Source organism: Pollachius pollachius (genome assembly GCF_949987615.1).
Source record: "Pollachius pollachius genome assembly, chromosome: 3".
Taxonomy (NCBI): Eukaryota; Metazoa; Chordata; class Actinopteri; order Gadiformes; family Gadidae; genus Pollachius; species Pollachius pollachius.
Window position 1 is genome coordinate 14,908,631 of NC_136936.1, and position 21,774 is coordinate 14,930,404.

A 21,774-nucleotide genomic window follows, 5' to 3' on the forward strand; every position below is an offset into this window, starting at 1 on the left:
ATTGGCTCTAGAAAGGAAAGAGGACATTGTAAATGTTAAAAGGTATCAGAAAATGAAAATGAAAAGAAGGCACAAAACTGAGGACAAAGGAGAAGCAGAGAAAAATAACAGCAGTTAAAAAATGAACTCTGGGTTCAACGAGAATGTCTTGAGAGCTACATTATAAACCCCCAGCCACCCACCATATTCCCTGTTCATTCAGCGCATATCTAAGCAAAGCTACAGAAACAACTGAAATAGGCATATTTGGAGTTATAGAGATGTACATTTTCTTGTACAGTTTCTTGTGAAGTGTTTTTATGCTGAGTTGCGCTATATCAAGAGGAACCGCTCTGAAATGACCAGGATCTTTTTAGTTGAATTAGAAGGTTTTGTGAAAGGGGCATGGGAGATAATCTTGAGGTTTTTGTTATTACGGTATGTAATAAAAGAAAAGGATTTTTTTTTTCTTGGCTTACTTCAAGTCCGATTGTACATAAAAAAATATTTGGATTTTGTTATTTATGCTTTTGTGGGTTTTATTCTCAATTAACAGTTGGAAGTGGCTGTGTTGGAAGAGAGTATAATGAATTTTTGTAGAGAATATGAGAGTTCTTGAAATGTGATGGAAATCTAGAATTGTGCACCAATCCTCCCATCCTCCCATCCTCCCTCCCCTCAGACCCCTCAGCATTGCCTTGCTCTGGGAGGGGCTTGACTATAATGACTTGCATGCCCCCGCCCCCCCAATCCTTACCTAATCCTCCATACGTTACAACTCTTACACCTGTAGCCTCTCTCATACAACAGACTGCACCCCTCACGAAACCCCGACATCTGTCTGCTACATGAACGGATCATTATGATGCTAACTGCAACGTCTTCCTGTCTAAACTCCCACCAGAGGCTACACCTTTTCACATGGACTATTATCAAAGTGCATCACTGAATGTGTTTCCTGGAAGAACGTTCCAATTTCCTGTTTGTGTAACCCCACCCTCCCCCCTCAGACAACAGCCCCTTTTTATGGGTATGAGATGTACTTATACTGGAAAGAATATATATGCAATATGTAGGCATGCCATGGGCCAACAATACACTGTTATTCATTTGTACTACGACTCATCCACCACATTTAAAGACTGTTTGGTTTAAAGACCACCCTTTTGTGATTCTTAGTATAGTATGCAGCATAAAGGAGTTTTATACATTATACATTATTATGTCTTGTATAATTCACTCCGCTTCTTGTTTGGTTTTCTTAAATGCATACTCACACATTTTTTTCAAACCCTGTCTGTTAAAATCCGGATGAATACTATAAAAAATATATATATAAATACTTACTGCACCAAGAAAGCTTCTTGATAATGGCACATATTTTGAGTTGAATAATTGTTTGGCTTGGGAGTTAATAAAATAAGGACCATCTATGTAACGTAAAATTACTGCAACCCGTAAAATATGTTAAAGGTATCGGACAAAATCTGCCTGTTCTGACATCAAAAGCGGGCGTGTCCACTTAGATGTGTGCTGGATAGATCAGTCTACCAGCCTACCCAGTGGACTGCAGCAAACGTTGCTGCTCTATCCGTCATACGTCTAGGTGGACACGCCCACTTGTGATGTCAGAAGAGGCCGATTTTCAAAACGGCTAATCACACTCACACCTAGTGGTATAATATGTCACCTTTAATAATTTGTTTTTCCTTGTGCAACATGTCAGTTTGTTTATGAATGCTTGGTGGCCTTGGTCAAAGCATGCAACCCATGCACAGCCCATCTCAATCTGTTACCAAGCAGACGAGAGTAGAAGCCGAAACTTACTGTCTACTACCGCACCTGACAAAAAACTGTACAATTTAACTGAAATACTGATTGACAACTTCATATTTAACTAGGACCAAATAATTTGGCATATTTTGTCATCAGAAAACAACGCAATAGGATTTTAAGTGTCCCACCAATGAAAAATCTGTGATTCTTAATAAGACACACTGCTGTCAATAAAGCGTTCAAACCCTAAATTGTTTGGGAAATTTCTGTACAATTGATGTCTTCCAAAGAAACATGTAATTTCAATATGCCTGTTTTTATTCATTGTGTGGAGTTTTGCATGACAATAATAAATGCTACCATGCATGGTCCACATCTGCCGGGTGATGTCTTGTTTTTGAATGAGGCGATCTTACAGTATGTACATTAGAAAACGACTGATCGGAACCATTACATACAGGTTGGGGAAGGGCAGAGCTGGACTCTACATGTGCAATGTTATATCGAGGAGGTACATCACTTTTATTAATTCTGTCCGTTACTCAGCCGCACCACTTTCATTATGTTTGAAAAAGAGACTATAGCCTATTCTGCCAATAGTTATACTCCTCATCTCCACGGACCTGAATCCACCTGTCTGATGGCTTATCTATTGATACATTTCATTAAAGGCTATTTCCTTATAAAAGCATATTTATTAACCAAGGGTTGTGGCTTGAAAAATACCCATACCTAACGGAATAGGGATCACAAAATAGGAAATTGCCAATTCTGTAAATACCCCTAAAGGAGGAACCTATAACAGAATAAAGGGTCTTTCCATGCAGTTCTAATTGAATCTACTTTAAGATTAAACCGGGTTTAATCTTAAAGTAGATAAGTCCCCGCCTCGCCCCTGCTCTGCTGGGCTCAAACCAGACTCCAGCCGCTGAAATATTCAGGAGCTCAAAATACAGGAGAACCCCTAATTGCTGTCGTCCACTCAGTCTACAGCGTGTGGGAGGAGAAGAGGACAGTAGGCCGTACAGTCCAGCCATAAATGACCAATACTCGTGCGTCGTTCTGCACCACGCGTGGATGAACTAAGTATCCGTTCTAAAGAGGGATAACACGCCCTCAGCCTAACCTGGAGGTGGCTGGAGGGTGAGAGGGGGCCCTGTGGTGAGGGCAGAAGGTGACACGTTTCCTGTGGATTCGACCACACCCATCCCCTCACACAACATCTTCCCTTTTTGAGAACATGCTAATGCATAGTTTTGTGTTTTGTATGTATACAGACAAAAACTGGATTAGGTTTTTGCGTAGATCTTCCAGTGAGCTGGTTTAAATTATCGTCGGTATATTTGATTTAACAACCTCTTCTAATTAATATGATTGTAATCTCTGATGTCATTGAGAAATTTGCAGAATGGTATCAAATGTCTACGATACACATCGCCAAAAAGAAAAAATACAGGTTGGGCCATTGAGAAATAAGTTTGAAATTAAAGTGTTGTTTAATGTGAAAGGTCATGACATTTACATAAACTTACAATCCTGTACTTGACCAAGAACACTGATTTAGACAATTAGGACATTACCTGAACCAACATGACTGTTGGCATAAACATAATCAATAGTAGCGCACCATCCCAAAACAAACCTAACAGAATCATTAGCCAAACCCAAACTTTAGCCAGCTTGGGAAAGGCAGCCATGACTCATGCAATAATGTAAATATGAGGATATAGTCCATTGTCCAAAAGGACGTCTTCGTAACCAGATAACACCCGAGCACAGTGCTTGCTTAAGAAGAACATCTTCCCAGGACCCCGGTGGGATGGAAGTGCAGGAACACAGGCTTCTGTACAGAACAGTATATGCCCTTTCACAAACTCTCCTTAAGCAGCAGAGAGAAAAATGAAACCAAGATCCAGCTCCTAAACTCCATTCTTTAAAGCCAGTCCTTATGAATGTGCAAAAGCCTTTGGACTTTAAACAAAAACAAACCATTGACCTTCTGACAGTTGTGTAAAAACCACAAGCCTTGGGCCAGGTAATGCTTCAAGTTCGCCTGAAAACACGATCCCATCTCATATGGGATCACTTCCAATCCCAAGAGCAAACAAACTGTTGCAATTTGTTTAAGGGTTAGTATCTCGGTTTAGCATGGACACTCCTATAAGACCGGCCTGCATTTAGTTAACCATGTATTCATTTTAAATGTTAATTATTAATACTCACTTTCCTTATGGATTGGAGCCATTTTTTATTATTTTATTATATTATATGGCTCCTATCCATAAAGAAAATGAGACTGTCAGACGGTAATGCTTGCATGCCAACTCTGGTTGCATTAAATCCAAATAAAGAGGGAATTAGACCGTATCAGGAATGTCATAGCTTCAGAGATGGTGCACGTAACCTAATCATTTGAAACACTTCTATATTAAAGGACTTTGCTTTTAACACAACCATCGCTGTAACTTGACTTTACACTGCAGTTACATTTTTAATATCAGAAATTCTGATTCTCTATGTTAGATTTCTGACTAGAAACATGTTTAGTCTCAAATTATTAGCACAATGTTGTGATGTCCTGAATAATATAATTGGCCTTGGTATGACGGAATCTATATATATGTTGAAAATGAGCAAACTCATTTTTGCCAATATTGACTGGACATTCTAGACACTTGGATTCATGACTCATTTTATTGATTTTGATTGACTAATGGCATTCATTGAAAGAAAACTGCTTCTAAGCAAATGGCATAAGGAGAATGATATTTACAAACGCATATGGACACAAAGTTGCTCTACAGAGAAAGCATACTTTTTAATGACACTTATATAAAGTTTACAGTGGAAAAACCACAGGGTTAATATGTACAGGTATCTCCTCCTTCAATTTTGCCCCTTAACTGAGAATAGTTAGCAATTATTAGAATAGAATATTTAATCTGAGCTCCCAATCACCATCATGTTCAGTATGTTTAAAAAATAAAATGCTTTGGGGTGTTAAGTATCTACCATTATAACACAATTTTGTACAGACTGAATAAGAATAATTTATTAATGCACATTTTAAAGTTCACATTGAACCATCCACCCAATTCTCCTGTCCAAAAAAAAGAATCCACTAAAGCCAACCACCTCCAAAAGCAAAAAGGAAATCTTTGAGTGTCTTCATCCCCCCCCCACCCTGCCCTTCCCAGTAGAAACTCTTGCTGCAAATCATCAAGAGAATTCTTTAAAATCAAGTCCCATAGTACTTTTGGTCTCCGGTCCTTTTTTTGGGGCGAATCATCCACCCGACGACACCGGCCCGCCCACCTGTAATCCGAGAGCTGTGATAGGTCGACCTAGCAGTCGGGGGTCCTGGTGTCGGGGGGGCCTGCTGAATGTCCTGTGCACCCGGCGGCGTTCGCTGTGTCTGGCTTCAGTCTAGTCTCTGAGGGGCGGCGGCGACGCAGCGCTGGCTGGGCGTGACCGTCAGTGGAAGGCGTACAGCAGCAGCAGGACGGTGCACACGCCAATCACCCCCCCCAGGATGAGCGAGTCCCGCCTCTTGCGCAGGTTGACCCGCTGGATGAGGTTGTTGATGGCCGGGAAGCGGTCTTTGGAGAGCGGGCGGTGAAGCAAGATAACGCAGTTCACAAACATGGGACACGATTTTAATGACAAGCTTTAAAGGTGATGAAAAAATGTGGTGACGTCAGAAGAGGCAGATTTTCAAAACGGCTTGTAACGGCCAATCACACTCACACCTGGTGGTATAATAATGTCACCTTTAAACTCAAAGTCTCACCCCTCCCCAAGGCACAACATTTTTTCCTACATGGTTAATTGACCAATTGACCAATGCAAAATCAGCCATAAGCTAGATCTCTGAATAACTTCCCACTGACGTCCACACAGTCTCAATCAGTCACACATGGGGGTAAAGGATACTGGCCAGAGTGTTGACTTTTCCCTGTATAGACTTCAGAAAGCCTCTCTGGGACGTCATGTTTTCCTTGGTTGCCATGGCAATACTAGAGAGAGATGGAGAGACATGTAGTTACAACTTTCCAACGTGCATATCCCAGTCAAGAGTTCTTCTATGCCGGACTGATCCAAGGGCTTTTACATTGTACAGGGTTGAGACCGAGAGAGACCGAGAGTTCAACACCAGGGTTCCCTGGTGTTGGGACGGGGAGGGACGTTATATGGGAGTCACTGCCAGGAAATCGGCTCTGCACCCACAGAGGGATTCAGTATTGGGTGCTGCAGTTGTCACCCAAATAATATACTCCTTCAACCTAGCCTGTGAGAGTGTGTGTTGCAGGGTAAAGTGCAGCTTGGTAGTTGCTCCTCTACTGGTCTACAGTGGCATCCGTTACACGCTGATCAATAACCTACAAGACTCAGAGTCTGCCTCCCTGCAGGTCACCCAGCCTGCCTCCCAGTCGGCCTCCCCTAGGTCTCGAATGTGGGTCTTAAATGGCTTTATTTAAATTACGCTTTGACTCTGTTGAACCACCAAGTCGTGGCATCACACTGTGGGCAGGGCCCAACCATAATATCGGTGTGTGCTGTCAAGTACAAGTAGGACAGATTGTTTTGTTGGCAGAGGAACAACGTGGGCCGTGTTTGCAAAGGCTGCGCGTGCAAGGGGTTGTGTGTGTGTGTGCGAGTGGTTGTGTGTGTGTGTGTCTGTGTGTATACAGAATCCCATGGGTGGGAACCTGCTGAGGGGGCAGTCCCTAGCCTCTGGGGGGGGGGGGGCGTAGTGGATCAGGTTCTCCACAGTCAGAGAAACAACACTGCAGCCACTCTGGACTGCCTGTAGTGTTGTAATACAATAGGGAACAAAGCAAAGCGATGCGCCACTCCTTCTCCAACAATGTGTATCATACCGTTGTTTTATTAGTGTTTGGTTCCCATTTTGACTGCTCATTTCTCTCCAGCTTATTGTCCTTCAAATCTCCTCAGCATGGTTATCAAAAAGGCTTGGCGTTATTGAAAGTGAAGACTGGAGTTTGATCAGTTGGGATTCATTAATAAAATACTTTGCTGTCAAATTAGTGATGAAATGGCTCTGGTCAAATAGTAGCAAAAATGTAACCACATATCCTCTCCTAACCACTTTTCTTGACCTCGATGGAGAACATCATGGTGAAGATAGTAGCGGTGCCAAGAGAACCCTATTGCACTGACACTAGGCTAGGTTATTATACATTATATATTATTACATTTATCCATTGGTCTGCCTTGGTGAACCTACAATGTTCCCAAGATGGACTACAGAAAGCCTGCATTGTCACAGTGGTTTTATGCAGGCTGTATAACCGTGGGCCACCCAGGGAAAACTTTTGCCTCACTACCAAGGATGAAGTAGAAAATGAATACAGGCTTCCAGTTACAAGCCGTTTCAAGAATGCGGCAAGCAGCAATAACGGGGGCCAAGATATCAACCATTTACTAACAGGTAAGTTTGGAACTGGCACTGGACTTACACTACATAATAATGCTAATTACTGCATTAACTAATGTGTATTAATGGTTGTATCCATATTGTAAAGCCATCCTGTGCCTAGCTTTACATCTTGCCAAAGGACTACAGTTGAAAATTAGCCTGCTGGCTAACACTGGCACATTTACAGAAATGTAGATTAATGTACACTCCTTATAAATAAGGACAGCACTGTCCTTATAAATAAGGACAGTGCAAAAAATAAATAAATGAATGAAATAAATGAAAATAAAGTGTTACCGTTGGTTGGTTTTTATGAATTGCTTTGGTGACTTATATGGTGGATTCGTTCAGTCAAAGATTCAGTAATGTGGAGATGTGAGGCTAACCCACACAGCAGCAATCATAACAGCCTCATCTCTAGAGGGTCGGGCCACAGACAAACAAGCATGAACTCATGGCTGGGCTGTGGCTGGCTAAACCCACCAGGAGGTAGGCGAGGAGCAGGGAGAGGGTTTGAGTGAAGAAAGAGGGGGCTGACGTCATGCTACGGTCTCGCCTGGATGGGTGTTGATCACAATGAGTGCAGAGAGATGAATACACTGAGGCGGGAGGCAGAGCCGTGTTTGGATTGGGGCGGGAGGGACAACAGGGTTATAAAACAAATGAGCTGTGTGGAAGAGGACGGCGCCAGTGAGTTTTTAATCTGTTAGAGTTGTTTTTTTGCACACAAACATTGGAATATGCGAAGAGGCATTTAATTTAGCATAATATAATTTCGGGAGGATGCGGGGAGTGTAGGAAGCAGGCTTTGGATAGTGCAAGGTATGCGGGTTGATATATGGTCCCCGGTGTCTAAGGAAGCAGCCCTTACCTTATTGTGTCATCCATCAGCCTGTCAGAGCTGCAGACCGAGGTTAGAGGGCAGGAGAGAAAAGAGTGAGAAGCTGGTTAGACGGTTGGTCTTTGCTCCGTACAGACAAGGTGCAGTTCCACATAAATCCATCAGACCATAGCTCAAACAGGGAGCTCTGAAGCAGGTTGGTGGTCACATTAGACCACACATCTTCCTGGGTCCCCCATACACAGCAAGAACACTCTTTCAGATTAATTAAGAGCACATGTCGGCATTTTATAAAAGAGTGGGGTGATAAAAAGGGTCCTTCCCTTTTAAAATAAAAATAAAAAAACACAAAACATTAAGTATTAAACCATTAACAAGTGTTTACACAACGATGAACAAACAAACAAATAGGTAGGGAGTAACATATATATATTTTTTTAAAGTAAGACATTTTAGCTACGCAATCGGCTTCCATGAATATTTTTCTACACAACTACATTTCAGTCAACATTGAATTAACACTGGCTAGGTAGTCACAGTAACCATGGACACTTAAGTGGAAAGAATAAAATGTCTCAGTTTACATTTATTAAAGGCCATTCCTTTGTAGTCATACATAAGATACATACATATGAGTGTTCTTTTGACTTTATTCGAAAAAATACTTCAATCAAATCACAAGAGGTATCACTATAAGTAGTAGCTCATCATTATTTTCCGTTAGCCTAACCAGTGAGTCAGGACCAATATTGAAATTGTCTCGCCGAATCAAACCCTGTTACACCATTTATTTTGGTTTTGCACAGGTCCAACTGATGCCACGTTAATTCATCTTTGAGACAGAGGCAGTTGCTGAAGATGTATTACACCAAGGAGACGAGCCGAGCCCAAGCTAATCGTAACTAATGATGTCCGGCCAATGCTGAGCACACACTTCCTGATTACTTGGCTTCCTCTGGTTAATCACAGCAGAATGCTCATTGGTCATATGCAGCGTTGTGACTCTGCAGGTTTTCATCCAACACCAACAGCCGAACTCAAAGCCAAGTGGAAAGGAACGGTAACAGGGGAAAAAACACTTTGTCTCGGAACTTGCATAACTTGCACTCGCTTTAGCGAATGTGACAATCAGCTATTTCCAAACTAATTTTCCAATAACAGCCCCAACTGCCAAGACTGTGGACAGTTCACAGGATTAAGAGGGAGGCTGACGAGTCCAGAGGGAAAAGGGATTTCACACAAAACAGAGAGAATAAAAAAGGGATCGAAGAGCAAAAGCAAATTGGATGGGGAGTTTATCAGCGTCTGTACATGGGTGGAAGTGTCCACCCACATGTATGAAGATGCATGTCGGACAGATGGACGACCAATCACATATTAGCCCAGGCCACAGTCATTGACCTTCCCTCAGCAAAAGGAGAATGGATTGACGGGTCATCCAAGCGGATACTTCCACGGCTGGTCTGGCCTTTTGACAGGCAACATCATTCACACATCAAGAAAACCAATATGAAAGGATGTGGAGGGAGAGAGAAAAGGGGTGGAACAGGTTTATATAGATCTTACTGGAACAAGGGAACCTCCATTTTATTGTCCACATTATTAGGTTTGGTTGTCATGCTGACCACACACACACACACACACACACACACACACACACACACACACACACACACACACACACACACACACACACACACACACACACACACACACAAAATAAGTTGCAGAAACACTCTCTCCTCCTACTGGGTGGGGAGACGGTTGTTTTATCAGGACAGAAGAGCCTGGTGGTACTCAACGCCTAGGGATAAATGCGTGTCCTTCAAAATCTACAGCTTTGGGAGGCTTGGCTTTCCCCTGATCATTGATGTTCTACTGCAGTCATTAAATCTCTCTCGCTCTCTCCTTCTCTGCAGGTACAACTTTATGGTAGCTCTTGCAGATTAAATAAGTCTGAAATAAAAAAATGTTCCACGCTGTTAATGTTATTTAGTTAATGAATATACTTAGCATACTTTATAATGGCATTAACAGCCATCATATATAGTGTTGACATGCATCTATTTTAATTGTAATTATTTAATTAAAAGGACATAAAAAGGTGAGAATTCCAATTCATTTAAATTGATCCATTTCTCAAAAATCAACTGCACTCATTCATCAAAAAATAGGGGAGCCATAGTTTAGCCCCCTCACAACAAAATAATCCCAGTGGAAGAAAATCATTAACGAACAAACTAACTATCGATCTCCGAATCAGCCTATGGCAAACTAATGAAAACCCTTGCATTTGCAATCATATGAATGTTATCAAACGGTTGTTGTCAACACCGTTTGTTTCTCTTGGATAAATTACCGCTCATCGCCAAAGGTGTTGCCAAAGGTAACAAAACAGAATTCCTCAAACAGAATTCTTCAAGATCGCCATTGTAACGAGACTGTTGTTCATCATAGAGCCTATCACAGTCTCTATCACAGCAGTCTAAATCCAACACAACACAACACCGGCCTCTCATGTGCAGCTCTTTGCTCGTACACAATGAAGGAGCCCGTCCTGAAACGAGCAGCGATCGATACCAGCAGGCTTCCTTCCGTCCGACGGTGCACTTAATCTTCAGCCTGGAGCATGAGGTGCATGGTTAGGTGCGATGCAGTGTCTCCCTTAGGATTGTGCGACACTAGCATTACGTGCGCTTTAAGACTTCAGCACATCTGCAGCATGTGAAAAGGAGAGCTGAAGGGTAGGCCAATTAAAAAGTTAATCATATTTTTGGCTTTCTTAAAGTGAGGTGAGCTTCAAGAGTTAAGCCCTTTAATGGAAAACCCTGGTGTTACGTGGGGCATTAACTGTCTTTAGAGTATCAAGTCAGCTTCATAGTATATAGCGATAGCATACTAGTACTAAAAAGAAACAACGTACAGCCAAAAGTATATAAAAGGTTCAGAGGGGAAGATAAAGAACAGCCCAAACAGACAAGACTGTGGACAGTTCACAGGATTAAGAGGGAGGCCGACGTGTCCAGAGGTAGGAGGGATTCACACAATGCACCACAGAATTGTTGTATTGTCAGTTACGTTCCAAGGGCGTAGGCATGTTTTGACGGGACAAGCCTTTTTAAAAGTTAAAATCAATCAACGACAAATCCAACTTTGTAAACGATTGCACAATCCAACGATCCACCAGATGTCTCGTTAACAACGCAAAAACAATATGCTCGAAGCAACGTGGTATAATATTTTTGACATAACATTATAGAAGAAAGTAAGCGATATAAATCATTGTTGTAAGCTGGTATGCAAATTCTGGACTCCGGGCTGACAATAATGTGCACAGGTGGCTGTTGGCACACTGGGCATCGCCTCAGCCGCAATATCTGAGACATTATCATCCAATAACAGGACACACCCCGGCATGGTTCAGTCGGTTCTTGTACCACAGCATCGTCGGTTAAGAAAACCTGATTCTGAGAGTCATTAATGTTCCAAGGGGTTGCATAATGGAAAGAATAACCCATATCTTACATCTAAATCACTGTTGGCAGCTCTGGTAAAAGCAGGATAAAGTCCAGGTGTTAATTGTACTTTGTGGTAATTGTACTTCGTGGTAAGCAAGCGTGTCGGTTGATTCCTTATGGAAGAGATCCATTTGACAGGATGCTGTGACCACAGCCATTATGGCTGCTCCACTATGAACTCTTAATGGGCCTGCTCCTCCCGTCCTCTGATTTATTCATGAAAACACTTTACGGCAGAGAAATGGAAAAACACACAGAGCGCGGGAGACACGTTCCAAGCTAGAAGGAGGGGGGCGGGGTTAGAGGAAAGGTTCACAGAGGCTCTCTACTACACTCGATGTTAACACTTGGAGAGGAAACCCAATGTCCAGTTTACCTGTAGGAATCGCTGCACAAGATGCCTAATACTAATGCCGCATTTCCCCCGGAGGGTGCGGGTCGGTTCATTATGCAAAGGCACGGCACGGGTTGCGTTTCCACCGCCAAAAGTGGGCGAGATCCGGAGTGAGCCGTATTGAGCCGTACTCGTCTCATAGTACTCCTCCGTTGGGGTACTGAGACGCCTGGAAGGGTTCCGGCAAGTTCAAGCTACACACGCCGTCCGTTGATTGGTCAACAGAATCGCACTTGCGTGCAACAGGGGGATAATAAACAAATGCAGTACTCGCGAGGTATTTCTGAACGGCTAAAGCTTCGTTTATTGAAGAAATGTCGCGCAGAAGTTTGCCGTCCTTCATTGTTGCTCTTTGTTCATTGTGCGCGTTCTTCTTTTTCCTTGGATTTATCAGCAGGCTACACTGTGTCTGGCTGCTATGAGATCACGATGCTTACGTAGCTGCCACGGCTATCGCCATACGGCTTAAACCTTGCCCTACCATAAAGGTACCGTTGGCGGTGGAAACACGAGCCGTAACTGAGCTGGGCTATAGTGCACCCTCACTACTGGGCTGAGGCGTGTTGGGTCCGAAGCGTACCCGCCGCTGGAAAAGGGGCATAACATTCTCTTTGATGGGATGCACCTGAAATATGACAATTCAAATTCACTGTTAGACCCTTTGCATAAACGGATCCACTAAATTACTCAAGAAGTAACAGCAAATATGGAACATGGAGATATGATGACAGACTCATGGGGAAAGGGCGGGTTGCCTTGGTGAATAGCAGAAGTAAGCCTCCACTCCCTCTATTGGCTTGTGTAATTACAACCTTGGTAGGCTCCCCTCAATAGTGATTTCACGGCACAGAGTTCAACTCTAAACCTGAGAGAGAACGCAGCCCTTAGGGAAAACCCAGAAACCCGTTTAGACCATTATTATGGCGTATAACACATTTCTTTGCTCCCCTCCCTTCTCCCTCTTTCCTGTCTCTGGCTCTAATAGGATAGATCATGTGTAACCCAACACGCCTCTGCAGCTTCCTCTCTGCCACTGGTCATGGTGAGGCACCTGATGGGCGGTGGTTTAATAGACTCATTTGTTTTTTTTTATACCCTTGTCGATTCCGCAGGGTTTGCCCGGGGAGGATGATTGATGTGGCCAAAGTACAGTACGGTAATCTTGAGTTACGGCCTAATGTTTCCCCTGACGCCTGCACTCTGGGTGGTCTTGACGTGAACACAAAAGAAACTCCAGCCTTAATTACCTTCAGTTTGCATTCATCCAAGTGCGTATTGTAGCCTATGCATTTAACATAGTTCCTTTCCTTACATACATTCACACCTTTTATGTTTTCAAGTTTGTGCATGTAACCCTTTGTTGCAGACCCGCGTGTTGTGGACCACTATTTCTGCCGACACAAACAATATGTGCTAGTTTTGGTGGTTATGGGGTAATTGAGGCTTTACTCCTCTGACGGGCCATGGCGGGAAACGAATTGTGAGCCGTAGAGAAAGGAGCGATAGAACGCTTTAATGGTTCCTGGTTACGCCCAATTCATCAGTTGGGTTAGAACTTCTCAAGGCTACAGCACATTGCCTATGATGAATGCTGCACAGTGCTGCATCTGAGCAGCTTGTGTGCAGCCTGCTGCCACCACGATCCACTGCTCTCACACACAACACCAACACACATACAAACTCACACACACACACACACACGGATGGAGTGCACAGTTTGACATTTGGAACTTAATTAAAAACAGTGGGGTCACGATATGATTCATCGCCATTCGTTAACCAGATAGAAGTTTCATTTTTATAAATGACACCATGAGGTTATGTACACGAGATAGGTGTGTGAGATAGCAGCCCAAAAAAGTTGTGATTCAAGATAGAGCAGGCAGAATATAACACTTAAAGTAACTGGAACTTACTTTCTCAGGTGTTCATGTTCCTTCAGAAACAGCTCTGTTCTTCGGTTGTTGACCCCAGAGCCACTCTTGTATGTTCTAAGGAGAAAAGAGTTAGCGATGATGAGCTGCAGCACTGTGCACCGTCATGGAAGAGGGTGTTGGACAATAGAGGACTGGAGTGGTGCACAAATAAACAAGAGCACGATAAATACAAGGTATTATTCTCCCTCAGCTATGCTCAGCAGTCCGTTTATTCATCTTTAAAGTTTGAGGAATTCATGAATTAATCACTAGGTCATCTAAATTGGCATTAACACATGCTTGACAACATGACCGTTAACATGGCAAGGCAGAACAGAACAGCTTCTTTCTGTCAATACATTTGGGTCAATTCAATATAAAAGCTATATAAGTTGACTAAAATAATCAAATTGATTTGGTTAACCATTGACCACACTGAGACTAGAGACCCACAGCTGAATTGAGGCTTTCCTAGCTGCCGCAACACCTCTGTAACCACCAGCGTTGTTCATCCTTCAGTACCGCCAGCCATACCATCTCCTTTAAAGAGGTCTTTGGAACAGCATAAATAATATAAGAAGCAAGGGGAAAAACTAGATAGGAAAAGATAATGACGAAAACAAACCAAGTAGGCTGTCCATGAAGACTACTAGGCATTTCATAATAAAGGCTTGGAATTCAATTTGGTACAGCTGAAATAAAATGCTTCAACATTTGCAGATCTGATTGCAGGAACAATTGATCGACCGTTCCTAGCATCTCTGTGGGTTAAGAGTTATGTGTGCAACAATGCATTGATTCCATCCCAATATTGACAGCACCACACAATCATACAGTATTTTAAAGAGCTGGGCACGAATAATGCAGTGTGCTCCCATCTCTTAGCCAATCACCACACAAGAATGTCTTGTATTGCTAGTATGTGTTTTGCAGAGAAACCAGCATGTGGAGGATACAACACACAGGAGACAATTAAAATATAAACTCTTGTCAAATACGTCCGCAAAACCATAACAACAAGACAGACAAACGAGTTGATGCCAACACTGATAGAGCCGTCTCTCTCCCAGGGGACTGAAGACATGCTAGTAGCCAGCCATGATTGTAGCCAGCCATGCTAGTAGCCAGCCATGATTGTAGCCAGCCATGCTAGTAGCCAGCCATGCTTGTAGCCAGCCATGCTAGTAGCCAGCCATGCTAGCACAGGCTGGGTCTTATTTAAACTGACGCTGACTGACATGTTGATCATCCGGGCTGGGCTTTTAAAAGGACAGCGATGTGATTCACAGCTGAGCTGTCATGCGTCCCGCTGACATTTATAGCGCAGCAACAATAGGGGAGCAGTAGATCTTAACAGGTCCGGGCTGTACCGTGATACAGATTGGGACGTCAGTGTATATCACGCAGCATGTCGGGGGAGATTTGAATGCACACAGGACCAACATGGCCTACTTCTGATAATAAAAAGGTGTTCACAGGATCAATACGGTCACCTACTGATGGTAAAAGGGTGTTCATGGGATCAATATGGCCTACCGTTCATAAATAGTTGTTCACAGGACCAAGATGGCATCCTACAGCTTATAATAAGGTGTCCGCAAACATTGTTTCATTTAAAATGCTCTGCATCCTAAATGAAGGAATGAGGGATGGACATGCGCAATTCTATTGGCTTAAACACACTTGCAGAACAGCATGCTCACACAGCTTCATTGCATGTGAACTCCCGAGCAGAGGGCTCTACTGACCTCTGCCAGTCAAAGATGGTAAGGGCTTCAGCGGAGCCATGGATTGCATCTAAGGCTCACCACACTATTTTGAATATTTAACACTATTAAAAAATAGTTTAGCAATAGCATCAGATTGCGAAAAGAAAATTGAAACGTTGATGCATCCTGCAAAAGATTTAACTAGTATATATATTATAGTTAGCCATGCATATTGTGTCCCTCAAGCCTTAAAGGCTTCAGAAGCCTGGTCTGGTAACTCATTAGGTCCACATATGGATTTTTAATTCATTTGCAGAACTCCCTATTCTTCCTCATGTCAACATCCGCTTGCCCTTATCAGATCGTATCTACAAAACATTATTTGTTCTTGTATAGTACTTTCCACTAGGAACATTCTTCTTGTTGGCTCTGCAAGCAAACTATTGAACTATTGTCAACAGCTCATCAGAGAGGTTCTTAGGATGGACTGGGCGCGGCTTTTATACTGCAACCCCCTAGCTGCTCTAGGACCTGGCAGCAGAAGTGTGGGCAAAGCTCATAGATTAGGATCCTGGCTTCAGCTCGCTTCTGCGGTAAGTGGGGTGATTCCAATCATACTCAAATGACATCCAGAAGATGTAAGCATAATAATAATAATAATAATAATTGATCAGTTTTTTATAGCGCTTTTCTAAATACTGAAAGACGCTTTACAAATAAGAAAGGAATACATACAGACAGTACAGACAATCAAACAAAAGGGAAAAAATAAACAACACCACAACAATAGGCAACACATTAAGAGAGCGGGAGAGAGTGGAAGATGGCGGAGGATGACTGCATGCATTGTTCACCAATTCTAACCTAGTAAGCAACAAGAGAACTGACCTGGTTTAGCCTTACATCATATGAATAGTTAATGCCCACTAGCACTGTGTGGAGGCAGGCTCCTGCCTCTTGTGGGGAGTGGGGCAGGCACCTGTCCGCTCCTGATGCTCATTATTAAGCAAAGTGCACCATCGACAACACCAGCTCATTTCAATGCATTAAATTCACCAGCACCGGGCAAATTACCTTGACTAATTTGATTTAATGAGTGGTCATGCCAAGATGTATGGGACCATCCAAATGTTCTGGTCGACTAATGGACTATTAATGACTACAAATAAACAAAAATCTTTACCTAACTTAACCGGCTGCACAGGAAGTATGTTAACGTATGTTAGACCGCCCTTTGTAAAGTGTCTTTGGGGCTCTTAAGAAACACAATTCTGCATCAGTACAATTGTTGCACTCAAATAACTCAAGTGTCACCACGCACGACACGGTTAGCTAATGGTCCTGAACCGAATGGTTGGGGTTGGTTAAATCAAAAGTAAATGTGGTTAAAAAAAGCACAAAAAAAAGAAAGAGCTACACAAGAGCTTTGTTGGATCAGAATAATAATTATAGTGACAACGAGATTACCAAGAGAGACAGCAACACTGTCAGCCAAAGAAGGGACACACCCTGTGCTACAGCAACCTTTCTGCCTGACTGGATGGATGTCCAATTTCTGATTGAGTGGCAATCAGGAGCTTGTGATTGCTGACAGGTTTCACACTAGCCAGGAGTCAAACAGGCCCTGTGGAAATGAAACATTTTCCCCAGATTGTTGAAGGGAGGTTGTTGGCCCTGCAACCGTCATTCAGCTTTCTGAAAAGTGTAGTGTAATTTTCGTAGAATTACCGTTTTCAGAATTGTATTAATAGTGCTTCAGTCTCCCACACTCGCAACACAGTGGTTTCTTTAGTCTTGAACTTGAAGATAAATACCCCCAAATTATGCCTGTCAGCTTAGGGAAACATTTACAGGGCACCCTTAGTTATTTCTAGCTGGTGCAAACCCTGAAAATGTAAGGGTGCTCATCATAAATAACAGTACAATCAAACGTAAGGTGCGGGAGAAATGGCTCTTATCAGGTAGACTTTCACTTAATGGAGTCAACAGGCCTTATAGAAATAAACTCCCTTTAGGTTGTGTTGAAATAAATCCAAACACCTTTCTCCAAAGGCAGTGTAAGCAATATTGGATCCAAAACAATGAGAGGTAAATTTGGAAGATTAATGAGATTGAAACAGTTTTGTCTGCTGGGCCACTGGCAGCACACTTGAGGGATCTATAGGAAGCGTGCATTGGTCTTCTTCGAGCACAGTGCCTCAAAAATCAATAAGCCATTACCAAAAAAACAACCCGACTCCTTTCTCATTTCACTCTCAACTCAGTCATTCTGACTAGAGGACCATGTTCATCAAGGCCTCAGCTTATTATTGACCAGGTGTTCCCCATCACCTTCCTGTGCTCACAGAGGTTTGTATTTCACTGTTTGAATGGTCAGTAGCAGCCATTCCTACTGAATGAGTAGCCTGACAGAAAAAACTCTTTTTTGTCAAAGACAACTTTGAAGGTACTTCCTTAGGGTCTATAAACCCTCGACGTACAAGCAGTCAACGTCGAGAATATCCCAGAATCCATAAAGCTTTGGCATCAAATCACCTATTAAAAACAAATAAATTATATTTTTTAAACGAATTACACATACAAATGTATAAGCTGAAAAGAACCATCATATAGTTGTATATGCAGGTAGGATACTTTATATGCAAACCCTGAAAATACACTTGCCATTTTAACTAAGGTTCTCTAGGCCCTACCATAGGTACTTGGTGGGATTACAGTGATAATCAGTGCTCAAGTTCAGGCACTGCAAACCCAAGTGTGCAATTCCCATCACTGGGCCTGTGACCACGCACAGTGGGGCCCACAAACAATGGCCCTACAGAGCTCCAGGCCCCAATGCTACTGCACAGTCTGCATTTACACAACTGGCTGTCGGTCACTCTCCAGTATTTTGCCCTTCCTGAAATGAGGCGCACACACGAGTATCTCCTCAAAAAGCATTGCAAGCTGGCTGATTTTCTTTGACATTGAACTGTATAACTTGTAGTTGGTGACTTAACATAAAAAACATAGCAAAAACATGAAATATGTCTTAATAGAGTAACTTCGCAATTTTCAGTGACATGTTCAAGCTTTGGCAGGACATTCGATCAATTTGGCCATTTTCCTTATGTTTTCCATGACAGAAAACACTCAAAACACACAAAATAAAGCTTTGGAGCTTTAATGTGATGGAGAATTACCTAAATGAGATATAAGTGTAGGTCCCTAATTGGTATGTAGAATTATTTGATAAGTGAATACGTGAAAAAATGTTTATGATTCAATTATTAATCATATGATAAATTAATAAATTAATCATATATGGTCGGTAATTGGTAACCACCTATGGCCGTTAAAATAAAAATAATCCGAGAATAAAAAAGCACTACTAATTGTACCTGATAGAAAGGAACATCAATGCCCTATCAGCTGATAGCTTACACAAGCTCGATGATTAGTAAGAAAAGTTCATGATTTGACACTTACTCAATGTCTTTCCGGACGGAGCCAAGAAGGTCTTCCCTTTCGCGGATAGCCAAGAAGTTGCCTTTGGTTTTGTGAAATTCATGTGTATAATCCTGAGAGAAAATACATGAGAGAGTAGAGAAGTTAGCATATTCATCACTTCAATTATGCAAACAAATATATAGATGAAGGCAAGTCTTGAATTTGATGTGAAAGTGTAGAAAATAGTGTGTCTGTATTTCAATTGTGTTTCAAAAAGTTCAGAAAGAAAACAAGACAGGAAAAACAGAAAACAACCTGCAGTATGTCTCGGTGTCTCTGCAGTGTGTGCATTAGGGCAGCATTGAGAGATGATGCTCCCGGGGTGCTCGTGTACTCTGCCATCTTGTCATTGACTCCAGTGAGCTGGGAAAGGGATGGGAAGATGACTGAATACTGGAGGGCATACAAACATGCTCATAAAACGAAGACATATCTCCAGTGGAGGTTGAAAACTCTGGGTAAAGAAAGAAAAGCATCCTTGCTCCACCCATGCATTGAACCATCTCACAGTATAGTCATTAGTAATACCTCGATAACTACTTGAGCATATCCAGATGCCGACTCACTAAACTGGGGGAGTTTATGAATATGTCCCCCTCTACATCATGGACTATTAACCCTAACCCAAGCAATTTGGATTCATGCATGCACAAACAAATTAAATCCAAAAATTATTTGTCCTTAAACATTAAAACACCAGGGTTATAAAATCTCTGTCTTGAAGGGAACTACCAAGTCCTACCATTTTATTTGGTTACTTTTATTTTGGCATAAGAACACCAGTAAAATTACCTTTGCCAGCAGCTGCTCAATCTCAACTGACATTGTGTCAAACATTCTGTCTTGGCTTGAGTTGTTAAGTAGAGGCGTGGTGTCCGACCTAAGGAAATCGAAAAATAAAATGAGTTAAATAAAGGATGAGTTAATGGCATGTTGACTTGGCCATGTTATTCCTAATTCAAATTGATAAACCATATTGCATTTTGTGTTGTATTTTATTGGATTAATCTTTCAATGTAAAATTATACTTGCCATATATACACTGCTGATTAACTACATTGCAAACCATTATAAAGTTATTAGATCTTAAAATAAATTGCAGACATGGATCTTGTCCCCAAATAACAGTCACACTACACCAAGTTATCACATTGTATTCTAACAACTAATATGAATTGATTAAATAGTTTATTGTTGTATGTCACAATATTGGAACAATAACAATTTTAACTTATTCGAGAAATAATGGAAAATAACGTGTGTGGCCTTACGAATCTCCTCTGCGTCCATCCCTTGAAGTGGTGTAACTGGTGCACAGCTTACTGAAGGACACAAGCTTCAGGTCCAGCTCATTTTCCAGCTGCCTGGCATGCTTCCGCAGGTCTGTGAGCACAAAAAACAGCATTAGAGAACATGGCGACGGTTAACATATCACATCCATAAAGGCTAGTCCCTCCGCTGGTTTCAGTTGGACATTTATCATAAAGGTAGAGACCTGCTCTCATTGCCGGTTTCCAATGAAGATGGACATGTATTAAAAAAGGAAAATACCTAATCATCTCATTGGAAGGCGGCAGGCTGGACCTCATGTAGGTATGCCCTCAGAAGTTTACCTAGATGAGGTGAGATGAGAATGGACTAGATCCATTCAGATTCTCCCCATCACAAAGAATTAAGTAAGCTATTGATTAGTTAAAACATATTATATTGTAAAATGTTTGACATTCCAACGCCAGAGCTTATTGATACGCAAGAAGATGGCTGTGGACTCGACATCACTGATGTACGATATAATGAAGCCTAAGCCTGAAACCAGCAACAACAGGCTGTTTCCTACAGAGTTAAGAGTGAGTTTGGACTGTAGCAGAAGCTGTGCTTCTGAATAACAGGTGTCCAGTGTTGCCCCGTCTTCGCACAGGTAGCTTGTAGCCGCAAGCGACTCAGAGGACATTCGCATCACGACCGATTAGTCCAAACTCCCTCCATGCAGAGACCTATTCATAAAAATGTAAGTCTCACCTGGTTGTATTTAATGGATATAACCTCATCAACATTGCACCTCTGTGGACAGCTTAGGTACTCATTTTATCTGAATGCCTTTGGTTTCACAAAAATCCACGTTTGTCAAAGGGAAAGTGGCTCATACATGACAAACGTTGTTATTTATGGAACCAAAAAGGGCATGCAGATACAAAGACGACGACCCAAGCTGTCAGTAGGTGCACTATGGGAGAGTTGATCGCCATTACATACAATCACACGAATTATATTGCAATTAACTGGGCACTCCATGGAGGGAATTGCGACTAAGAAGAGGTCGCAAAACGCGAACGTCCTCTTATACGCTTGCGGCTAGTTAGCTTGCATCCATCAAAGCTCGGTTGGCCCTGAAGAGACATGGGTTATACACCGGAAACTACTGGTCTGTTGCCAGAATACTCCGCTTTATGGCTGAACATCATATTATACTTCAGAAACCACACATAGAACATGAATAAAGTGAGTTTGTGTAATCTTAATGCCACCTCACCTTCCCAGTAGTTGCTGCTTCCTACTCCTGCCATCTTTGTTGTCGGCTACGTCAGCACCTCAACGTCACGTGTCAGTAAAACACATGTTGCTGACTCGACGGCGCCCCGCAGTGGCCATAGATGTCACATGTTGCTGACTCCATGCTGACCCTCAGTGGCGATAGATGGCTACTCCTTAACT

At 42.3% G+C, this 21,774-nt stretch overlaps 1 protein-coding gene across 2 annotated transcripts; it reads right to left on the reverse strand.

The window, feature by feature from the left end:
• Window positions 1-4,961: 4,961 nt before the first annotated feature.
• On the reverse strand, window positions 4,962-21,649 carry gosr1 (golgi SNAP receptor complex member 1). 2 transcript variants are annotated; one of them, XM_079733345.1, is made up of 9 exons: window positions 21,593-21,649; window positions 20,334-20,445; window positions 19,855-19,942; window positions 19,318-19,425; window positions 19,042-19,133; window positions 13,865-13,939; window positions 8,067-8,096; window positions 5,689-5,771; window positions 4,962-5,354 (listed from the first exon to the last, which is right to left on the reverse strand). In XM_079733345.1, the coding sequence occupies exons 1-9, from the start codon at window positions 21,624-21,626 to the stop codon at window positions 5,230-5,232; spliced, it is 747 nt and encodes a 248-aa protein (XP_079589471.1). In that variant the 5' UTR covers window positions 21,627-21,649; the 3' UTR covers window positions 4,962-5,229. The 2 variants fall into 2 exon arrangements, with proteins under 2 accessions (XP_079589471.1, XP_079589472.1); XM_079733346.1 differs by lacking the exon at window positions 21,593-21,649 and adding an exon at window positions 20,614-20,736.
• Between the last annotated feature and the right edge of the window lie 125 nt (window positions 21,650-21,774).